At 30.8% G+C, this 11,494-nt stretch overlaps 1 protein-coding gene across 1 annotated transcript; it reads left to right on the top strand.

Moving 5' to 3' along the window:
- The first annotated feature begins 5,021 nt into the window (after positions 1-5,021).
- On the top strand, positions 5,022-10,413 carry LOC123924409 (CTP synthase-like). Its single transcript, XM_045977292.1, has 20 exons — positions 5,022-5,544; positions 5,733-5,812; positions 5,965-6,051; positions 6,201-6,251; positions 6,479-6,596; positions 6,830-6,886; positions 7,104-7,168; positions 7,263-7,346; positions 7,717-7,767; positions 7,846-7,908; positions 7,998-8,044; positions 8,177-8,246; positions 8,331-8,393; positions 8,521-8,610; positions 8,708-8,974; positions 9,079-9,164; positions 9,359-9,407; positions 9,486-9,566; positions 9,654-9,747; positions 9,951-10,413. The coding sequence occupies exons 1-20, from the start codon at positions 5,427-5,429 to the stop codon at positions 10,124-10,126; spliced, it is 1,797 nt and encodes a 598-aa protein (XP_045833248.1). The 5' UTR covers positions 5,022-5,426; the 3' UTR covers positions 10,127-10,413.
- Positions 10,414-11,494: the final 1,081 nt, after the last annotated feature.

Here is an 11,494-nt window from a genome sequence, read left to right as displayed (position 1 = left end):
CTATCATTTTCCTATTTTTATCATTTTAAATTCCGTGATCATTTTCAGTTCTTAGGACAAAGCAATTGTTTGAAATCTCATATCCAAGACTCTTAAAAGTTACATGCCTCGGCGATTGCCAACATTAAGGAACTTTTGAATACAGATTGAGATGTGAATTTAGTGCACACCCCTTAGGGAAGGGAACTCTAGTGCTGATTCCCTTGCTAGATGGGGATCTAATAACGACACCAAGATGTAAATTTTAAACTCGCCGCTAGAGGGGTCGGTTGAAATTGCTTCATTAAGCATTCAAATGTAATTGTTCAAGACTCGATGTGATGATCTCTCGGACCCCTCAAGACCCAACAAAATGCCTTTAGGACCTTGCATCCTCGCCCTTAGTTGGTTGGGTCACAAATCCTACAAGCACTACAAGACTCTTAAGTCACCTAAACTAACATTGCGCACTTAAACACAATTGAAAACTAAAAAAGCATAGCACCTAGTAAGATTGACTCAATTAAACATTACTATACTTTTATGAATTAAATTAATAACGAATATGCAGTTTTGCTTGTCATAATTCAAATATTTGAGATTTAAATAACTCACATGAATGGAGTTATCGCAAACCCCCTTCAAAAATACAGATTGACCCCAAAATAAAAATCACACTAAGGTCTGTTTGATCTGCAAAATGTAAATACTGGACAGAACAGACAATACAATACGAGATAGAACAACACAAGACAAACATTTAGTGTATTGAACAATTTTTGTCTTGTACGATGTTTGGTGGACAAAAGATAATTTTGGTATTTTAGACAATTTAGTACAACTGAAGTTGTTTTGTCAGTCTCTTGTTTCTTAGCAGATCAAATGCACCTTAAATAAACTATAAGAGAATAAGAAATATTTTAGGAAGTAATCTAAAAAAGTATTGATATTATAGAAATATTTCAAAGATTGGGTTTTGCTATTCAAAAAGTACTGACATCATGTGTAATTATTTTTATATATATAAAAAGTGAAATAGATAATTTTGGCTTGTGATGAAAAAAAAATATAGTATATATAAAGTAAGTCCAAACAATTTATATATTCATTGTTCAACCGACAATATTAATATTACTATGTTGGACTCCTTCACTCGGTTCGAACAGGGAACCACCGTTGTGCTGGTTTTTGTCTTGCTTGCCATTTCTTCAACCTACCAAAAAAGAAAATAAGTTCTAATATATTATCAAAATTTAAATATGCATTCTATATATTCTAGTAATATATTTTGTATGAGCATAAAATTTAAACATAAATTTTATTTATCAAATGTTGAGTTTAACCTGTTAATAAGCTTCAAATTTATATTGAATCATTTGATAATATTCGAATTCAATTTGTAATGAAAATAATCTTATTCAAACTTTACGTATGTGTTCTTGAACAAACTCATAGAAAACTCATATTTTTACGAGTATAAATCAACTTCTTATTATCTGAATCAATACATTTAGCAAATTTTAGCATTATTATTATTAATTTTGTTATTATTGTTAAAAGTCATGAAAGTAGTATTTTTATTTTTTTGTGATAAAGAAATCAATCCATTGTGTCATGTGTTTGAATTTTGAAATTAGAAAGAAATAGAGTTTTGAACCCGCCGACATGCTAATTAACTAACCTGGTTGGCATGGAGGTAGCAGCAAGGAAACCAACAAAGGTTGGTAGGGACTCATAATCTTTATCTTTCCTTTTATAAGTTATCTTTAACCAAAATTTTCAATTAGAAATTTAATATTGTTAATTTATTGATTGAATAAATATTAAATTAGTCTCTAATTTTGTACTTTACCAAAATATCTTTACTATCCCTCGATCTATGTTTGATTTTTGACTTCACGTACCTCTGCACTTGAACACTAGTTAAAGAATTAAATATCGTAAAAGAGTGTTATTTTCTATACACTTTTTTTTTGTTTTACGTAAATAATAAATAGTATTTCGGAGATACTAATTAATTAGCATAACGTATATATATTTTAAAATTATTTATGATTCTGTCAAATTTCTCACTTTAGTCCTTTTGAGAGTAAAAAATAGACTAAATTGATAGTAAAATGGTTAAATATAAGCACCAAACTTATAGTAAATGACAAAAATCTAAAGATTTAGTTAACGGTAACTAGTTAACTATATTAAAGACCAACTTAATTAAAAGTTTAATAAAGTCAAAGTGTATTTTTGAGATATCCATAATTTTAGAGAATTATTTGAGATTATATATACAAAATTAGAGACTAATTTAATGATTTACTAAAAATATATTTTAATATAGGGTCTGTTTGTTTTGACTTTTTTTAAAAATGATTTTTATAGTGCTCCATAATTTTGTGTAAAAAAAAATTACAAAGAAACTTTTTATAAAAGCTTCAAATGAAAATTGGGTTTGAATAGTTATTCTTAAAATGTTATTTTAGGTATTTCATCATTTTATTGAAAAAATTTTGGATATCAAAATTTCAAAAAATCACTTGAAGCTATTTCAAATAGATTTTCATAAAAATCATTTTTGAAATACAACTTTTTGAAAAAAATTGCGATTTTGATTATGTTTTAATCTTCAATAATGTATATTAATGTTATATGATGTCAAAATTAGTGTTTCAATTTAGAACAAACGAATATAAAAAAACTTGTAATATTTTGAAAAACGGTTTTATAAAATCTATTTTAAAAAATACAAAGAAAAATCTATTTTTTAAAGCTGAAACAAACAGACCCATAATGTTGATTTAATTTTAGATAGTAATATTTGTATTTTGGAGTTTTGTTCATCTTTTAAATTTTTGGGGAATATTCCTGATGCCTTAGAGTTTTATTGGGTATAATATTTAACATCAAATTATTTAGAACAAATAGATCCCGAGGTCTTTTAAGTTTTAACAAATGTTATAGATTAGTCATTTTAGTTTTATAAGTATCAAATTAGTCTTTTTAGTTTTTTTAAGTACCAATTTATTAACTATTTTATATTAAACTATTTTTTTTTACAATTAATCTAAATTCTCTTCTTTGTGTCTTCGCGGAACTAAGAGACTACAATTGAGATTAATTAATTGATTAATATGCTACAGGACACCATGAAAGATTAAGAGAATTTAAAAGACAAAGTCAATCGAAATAAATAAAATATAAAGTCAAAAATTTAATATTTTTACTAAATGCTCCATAGTATATTTTAAGTTTTAACCATAAGAAAAAAGTTACTGACTTTTAAGATATATTTATTGGCTTAAATGATTTTTCTACCCTCAATTCAAATAATTATATTTTTTTTGTTTACAATGAATCCGAGGATCGAACTTAGTGGCTCTAGCATACTACTCAAACCCCTCACCATTAAATAAATAATTATATTTTTAATAATAATTGATGTCCTTAATATCTTACAAATATTTTTTGTGAATATATTACCTTGCTTACTTTGTGATTTTTTTTTTTTCTTGTGTGTTCAATTTCCCAAATCTGGATGAAAAATATTAAAAAAAAATTAGATGTTTTTCGTGTATGTTCATTTCCAATATTATTGCTTAAATGACTTACTAATATTCTCAAATCTGAATCACACAACCTTTATTAATCGGTTTGCAGATTCCCTATTATTATTTGTTTTTCGATTTACTTCCTACTATTATTTTTTCACTTGTCATTTGCCTCAATTTTCAATTATCTATAACCAAAAATAAAGTTGTTAAGAACATAACTTTAAGAAGAAAATTTACTACCTTAATTTGCTATACCAAAATGCAAACAAGTTGGACATCTTAAAATGTGTACAAAATAAAATTTTAAGCCAACTAGAAGGAACATTAGGCGAAGACCAAATAAATTGTGTACAAAACAAAATTTTAAGCAAATGGATTAGTGAATTAAAATATAAAGAACAAATTTTTAAGATGTAAGGAAAAAATAGAAGCTCCATGTTGAATTTAGATGTTGTAGGAGAAACAAAATTTCATTAAATTAATTTGTACATACACAAAAAAAATCATGGAAAATGGAAGAGAAATAGTTGAGCCGGTTTTTAGGTATGGACTTGCATGATGGACTTAACTCAATAAACGATTAACAATATACCATAAATTCGGTTCATCGATTCGGTTTCTGAAAACTGAAATCAAGAATCGAACCAAACCATGTCAGTTTTTAATTGGTTCGATTTGGTTTTGATCCGAACCATAGAAGAGAAATTGTTGAGCCGGTTTTATATGTTAGCTTGCTTGATGGACTGAACTCAGTAAATGGTTAATAATATACCATCAATTCGGTTAATCTATTCTTCGGTATCTAAAAACTAAAACCGAGAATCAATCCAAATCACATTGGTTTTTAATTGGTTCGATTCGGTTTTGATCGAAACCAAAAAAATTGGTTTTTTTCTTTAGTTATGATTGGTTTGAAATCGTCGGTTTAATTGGTTTTTTCTGATCCGCTTACACCCTGACATATTAAAGTCTCATGTTTAAACACTATCGCTATCAGTTCATGTATTAGGTACCGTTTGACCTAGGTTGTTTTCCTCTTCTTTTGAGGTTATGCTCTTATGCAATATAAATTAGGTTTTATGCTATTTTATAAGTTCATACTAGTCAAAATTGTATTTTTATAAGTTATTTTATCATAAACTATTTTGGAAAAACTTATAATAATACATAAAAATTGCATAAGCTGTTTGCATAAGCTCAAAAGAAGAGGAAAAAAAAGTTAGGTCAAATAATACCTTAGACTGACCCATGCATATCAATACTCCGACTTCAAATCCGCTAATGGACAATGAGATTTATCTTTGGATTAGTCTGTTTTTAAACATGATACTCATGAGTTTAAGAAGAAAAAAAGTAAAAAAAATATATATGTACCGATATGGATGATTCTAATTGGTTTACAAATAATATTTATTAATTTTTCTATATTAAATATTATTTATGGACCAATCACAATCATTCACCTAAGCTGTTTACCGATAATTGAATATTCACCTTTTTGTTGTAGTTTACCCGTCAATCTCTCTATTTCTCTCTCATCGTCTGATCCTTGTCGGATTACAGGCAGAATGCTGTATATATAAACCATCTCCTTCTTCATACTTCACACTTCCATTCATACTAACTATTCTCTCTGCATATTCATTTCTTCTTCAAACTCACATACAAATTCACTCCTCTGTTCTTCTGTTCTGTTTTGCTCTGTTTTCAAAGCCACCTATTTGTGTCTTTTGCACAAACTGAAAAGTTACAACAACAAAATATAAGCTTTTAGTGTTTGTTTCTGCTCTGTCTGTAAAAGGGTCTTCTTCTTCTTTTTCTTCTCATTATATAGAGTGAGAAAAAAACAACAACAAAGACATTGAAAAATTGAAAAAAGTTGACAATTTTGTACGAGAAAAAATGAAGTATGTTCTTGTAACTGGAGGAGTTGTTAGTGGACTTGGAAAAGGAATTACAGCAAGTAGTATTGGTTTGCTTCTCAAAGCTTGTGGACTTCGTGTAACTGCTATTAAAATTGGTACCTTATTATCACCACCTTTTGCATTTTTTGCACTTTTCCTCTGTTTTTTTCTTCTGTTGTTTATTCAACAACCCTTTTGTGTATTTGTTCAAAGTTTGAAACTTTGAAGGGTTTTATTTATTTTTAATTCAAATCCTTTGATGGGTTGTGTTGCATTTTGTCATTAGTTGGTTCCTTTTTTTCAGATCCTTATTTGAACACAGATGCTGGAACAATGTCACCTATAGAACATGGAGAAGTTTATGTCTTAGATGATGGTGGTGAGGTATATACCTAAAAAGTCCAAAAATAAATAATTAAATAACCAAAATGAAACCTTATTTCAAGAAAAAATATTTTCTGAGTAATAAATTGTTAAAAACTGTGTCTTGTGTAAGAACAAAAAAAAGAAGAATCTTGACTCTTTTTTTTTGAAAGGTGGACCTGGATCTTGGAAATTATGAGCGCTTTATGGATGTCAAGTTGACTCGTGATAATAACATAACTACAGGAAAGATTTACCAGGCAAGTTTTTCTTGTTATGTTAATGGATTCATGGTCCTTCTTTTGGCACCTGTGACAGATTCTGCAGATCATTATATGAAATTTACAACAAACCCCTTCATCTCTTTCTTAAGATTCTAACTTTACTTTTTTCATAATTTTATTTACAGTCTGTCATTGATAAGGAGAGAAGAGGAGATTATTTGGGAAAAACTGTTCAGGTACTGCCTAATCAATTAATTGCGTGTTTGGATCGGTAAAATTACGGTGTTACTGTGATTTTGTTGAAGCTCGAAAGTGTAGGTTTAGTAAAATTACGGTGGTATACTGTAATTTTGTCAAACTCACCGTGAATCTAAACATGTAGTAAACTGTGTTTTCATTTTTTTGTTATGATTAATTAACAAATTGGTTATGATATTATGGTGCTATTTATTTTCTCCTTTAGGTTGTCCCTCATATAACTGATGCTATTCAAGATTGGATAGAAAGGGTGGCCCACATACCAGTGGATGGAAAAGAAGGTCCAGCTGATGTATGTGTCATAGAATTGGGTGGAACCATAGGTAAACTCTTGAAAACATTTTTCAATCTTCTTACGTGTATGTTTGGTATTACGGTCAGTATATCAGAATCACAATGATCCATAGTGATTTTGCAGAAGTTAAGGAGGGTAGCTTTTGCAAAATTACGGTGGGTAACCATGATACCAAACATAGGCTTCATGGTTAGAATTACATGGTTTTTCCATTATTTGATTAATGTAACTTCATAACAACATCCTTTGATCTGGATGCAGGTGATATTGAGTCCATGCCATTTATTCAAGCATTAGGACATTTCTCATATAGAGTAGGTGAGAATAATACTTGATCTATTGACAAAGTTTTCCGCTTGGTTTTAAATTGTCATTGCGGCCGAGGTTTTGGTTATGCGGCAAACCTTTATATTGTGGTAAAATTGTCTGCAATTGCGATACTGTTGTGAAGACTGTTATATTGCGGTTGCAGATCACAATTTAAAACTTATATGCCGTTTTTATAGTTGATATATAATATATGCTTTTTTTGCAGGCGCTAACAACTTTTGCTTGGTTCATGTCAGCCTTGTTCCTGTTTTAAATGTTGTTGGTGAACAAGTAATGTCTCTCAACTCTAAATGGCCTTTGAGATCCATGTAGAAAATTATTTTAATTTTATCTAACCTAGAAAAATAACCTTTGTCATGTTCAGAAAACAAAACCAACCCAGCATAGTGTGAGAGGACTTAGAAGCCAAGGACTGTCTCCACAAATCTTGGCATGCCGCAGCACAATGGTTATTCTCTCTTCCTCCCTCCCTCACTCTCTCTCTCTCTCTCTCTCTCTCTCTCTCTCTCTCTCTCTCTCTCTCTCTCTCCCCTCTCGCTCTCTCTCTCCCTCCCTCTTTCTGACAGATGAACAAATGTGCACAAAGCAACACAAAAGTACATATTTAGCACAGAAACTTCAAATTGAAGACATGTTGGTGGAACACTAACAAGACACTGACACATTTGATTACAAATCTTGGTGTCCGTGTCTGTGTCAGTGCTCTATAGCATAATAATATATGCACAAAAGGAACATAAATGGATATGTGCAATGAAATCATACTATTCTTGACTGAATTTTTTAATTTAGGATTCTAAAATTCAGTTGTTTCTCAGGTACTAGATGAAAATGCAAGGGCGAAACTCTCTCAATTTTGCCTACTTCCAGTATGTTTTCTTAATATGAGTTCATACGATTTGTGCTTTGCAAGAGTTTTCTCTACTGAATTTGTGTGATGTTTTCAGGGGGAAAACATAATTACTCTTTATGATGTTCCCAACATATGGCACATTCCTTTGCTTTTAAGAGTAAGTTTTCGTCCAAACCTGCTGAACTACAAATCATTTTATTATTTGTAGGTACCTTTTCTTACAAATTATCTTATTTTGGTCTATAGGATCAGAAGGCTCATGAAGCAATATTTAAAGTGCTGAACCTTAAGGGGTTAGTCTCAATATAACTCACTCTTTATATCTTCTATTCCATAGACTCAGTGGATATAGTCATATAGAGAATTTCTTTAATCTCTTATTTTTCTGAAAGACTTAAGTGGTTGTTTGTTTATTGTATATACAGTATGGCTCAAGAGCCTGATTTAGAAGAATGGACTTATAGAGCTGAAGCTTGTGATTTACTTCATGAACCAGTGAGTAGTCAAAAGCCGATTTTAATTATATCATTATCCTTGATTATTGGAAATAATTATATTTTAATTTCGTGAAAATCACAGGTTCGTATAGCGCTAGTCGGGAAATATACATGCCTTTCAGATTCCTACCTCTCCGTTCTAAAGGTGGGTGGAGTTAGCTTACTTTTGCTGCATTAGTATTATAGTTTCCTGGTTTTTGTTAAAGAGTGAAATACTTATTTGTGGCTTTTCTCTTAACCTAACTTCCAAACATGCTTAATTTTGATTTCAGGCCTTAATTCATGCTTCTGTCAGTTGCCAAAAGAAACTTACTGTGGACTGGATTTCAGCTACCAACCTCGAAGATGCAACTGCGAAAGAGGTGACATAAATTTTTGAATAAATATATAACAAATAAGTTTTATTAATAATTCTTCAAAATAGCAACTTCTTATATATGTTCTTATTTAATGTTGCAGAATCCTGATGCGTATAAGGCAGCATGGAAGTTATTAAAGGGCGCGGATGGTGTTCTTGTTCCTGGAGGCTTTGGTGATAGAGGAGTGCAAGGAAAAATTATCGCAGCTAAATATGCACGCGTAAACAGAATTCCATACCTTGGTATTTGTCTTGGAATGCAAGTTGCTGTCATAGAGTTTGCGCGATCTGTGCTTGGTCTTAAAGATGCTAATAGTACTGAATTTGAACCGAATACCAAAAGTCCATGCGTCATTTTTATGCCTGAGGTGTCTACATTGGTTTATTTCTTTTTGTATTGCTAAGTAAATAGATTTAGAAACACTGTCTTTTTATTTCCCTATTTGTGATTTGTTTGAACTGTTTTGTGTAGGGCTCAAAAACACATATGGGAGGTACCATGCGTCTTGGATCGAGGAGGACATATTTCCAAACCAAAGAATGCAAATCTGCAAAATTGTGAGTAACATTAATCCATCGAATTTTTTTGAAGACAAATTTATTTTTTATGAAGGGAAATTCGAACGTAAGAAGTGTTTCAGCATTACTGCACTACAATTGATATGATATATTATTTTGCATGAAAGTGATAGATATATACTTTTAATGAATGAGAATTATTAGATTTCTAACATATATACCACGTCTCATAGATATGGCGGCAAAAGCTTCATTGATGAGAGACATCGGCATAGATACGAGGTATTGCATTTGCATTGTCATGCTTAAATTAACTTGTAAGTTTAGATAGAACAGAAAATGATTTCTAGTCATATGCAGGTGAACCCTGATTTGGTAACTCGCCTTGAAAAGTCTGGTCTTTCATTTACCGGAAAGGATGAAACTGGTCAACGAATGGAGGTACTATAGATATTCTCATGTAATTTCTTGAATTAGTATAAACATATGCTGTATAACTGATATTTTTTGTTTTGTATCATGTGACAGATTGTTGAGATACCGAATCATCCTTATTTTATCGGTGTCCAATTCCACCCTGAATTTAAATCGAGACCAGGAAGTCCGTCTCCTGTGTTCTTAGGTATTTCTATGTTACATAGGTCACAACTTGGATCCTCTGCATCCGGCTTTATGGTGCAGCCGGTTGCGGAGGATCCATTGTGAAGTTTACACCCTAATAATTAAGCAAGGGCTATTTGTAAAATCTTTTAGTCAAAGAATAAAAAACAATTTTAGATTTCTGAGATGTTAACTTTTGGTTTGGTTAATGTCAAAACACAACAGGGTTTATTGCAGCAGCATGTGGACAACTTGAAGCTGTATTGCAACACTCTTCAAGAGGAGTAAGCAATGATATCTCATCAATGAAAACATATCAAAATGGATCAGCAACAAAACCACAAGCTTATAGGCAAGAATATGTATATGGAAACGGCATTGGAAATGGATTGCATTACTAAATGTTATAAGTTATAACTACTAGTGTTTACTTGATGATGTTTTAGAAATTTCAAGGTTAATTAGTTTAAAATGGTGTTTTGATGGCTTTCTTAAGAGAAGTTGTTTGTACAGTAAAAAATTGGAAGTTGGTAGGAATAGAATTTGAAGGATGATACAGACGACAGAGATGAGCATTGATCCCGGTCTTTTTAGTGGGGCTAGCTCTTTTAACCAAGTTTTATGAGTGTTTCTGAGTTTGGAACTCTTCATGTTTTTAATGAAACTCTTGATGTTTTTTTTAGTGTAATACTATTACTATTGCCTTTGTTTTTGCAAAGATTTGATTCTATCTAGAGAAATTCTATTGGCTTTCTTTCTCTATTGTTTTGTTTTCTATGTTTATTATAAGGAATTGAGATGCATTGCAGGCCAACCTGGTTTGATTATGCCAAATCTGCATTGTTTGGAACCAGATTGCATGTAGTGTGTCCCAATTCACAGGACATGTTTAGGAATGTGAAACAAAAAAATAAATTTAAATATGTTTTTTTTAGATATACCCACCCCTACAACTATGGACCTGGATTCAATGAAGTTGTATTTTCACGCAGTTTCATGCCGTAGCAGTTTTCGGCCGTTAAATTGAGATCAAATAGTTTAGATTGTGAACCTAATTTTATAAATAATAAAACGATCTCTGCCACCAATTTAAAATTGAATGGTCTAGAAAATCCAGTTCATACAACTATTGCTCATACTGCCACATTTGCCATTTGACTTTCTTTTTTTTTCTTTCATTTCTCAATCTCAGAAATACCCCCTCTATTTAAGTAGCGGATGTTATAAAAATGAGATTTTTGAGAAAAAATCACTCTCCTACGAAGAATCTGCCCCAAAAATAAATATCTTTAAATATTCAACAGACATAATACTAAACACTCTCAATGTAATATCTAGTTCTTGTTTCCTCTTCCTGCAATTGAGTTAATGAAACCACTAAAACAATCATTCAAGAACAAATTTCATTTAAGCAAATAAAATCATATTAAAAAAGAGAAGAACAAGGAAGAATGAAATTCACATGTAAAAACCAATTAGAGCAAAATTTCATAAATCAAACCTCAACGATGTTTACGCTCCATGATTGATGAAAAGGAAATTAGCCATCCATTGAGATGATAGAACTCATGGAATAAGAAATTACAAGAGAAAGAAAGAACAAGAAAACCTAAAGATGAAATAAGTAAAATTGAGAAAGCTCTCAAACTCCTTTTTTTTCTCTTGCTATGCCTTGCTTCTCTATTTATACAATATATAGACAGCCCCTTGTGATGCTGTCCAGCAAAATTCCATTCCTTAACCGGTAAGTTTCAAGTGCAAGTTGTGAG

The sequence above is a fragment of the Trifolium pratense genome, linkage group LG4 (genome assembly GCF_020283565.1).
Source record: "Trifolium pratense cultivar HEN17-A07 linkage group LG4, ARS_RC_1.1, whole genome shotgun sequence".
Lineage (NCBI taxonomy): Eukaryota > Viridiplantae > Streptophyta > Magnoliopsida > Fabales > Fabaceae > Trifolium > Trifolium pratense.
Note: the sequence above shows the minus strand (reverse complement) of the source record. Positions and strands in the feature narration are given on the sequence as shown.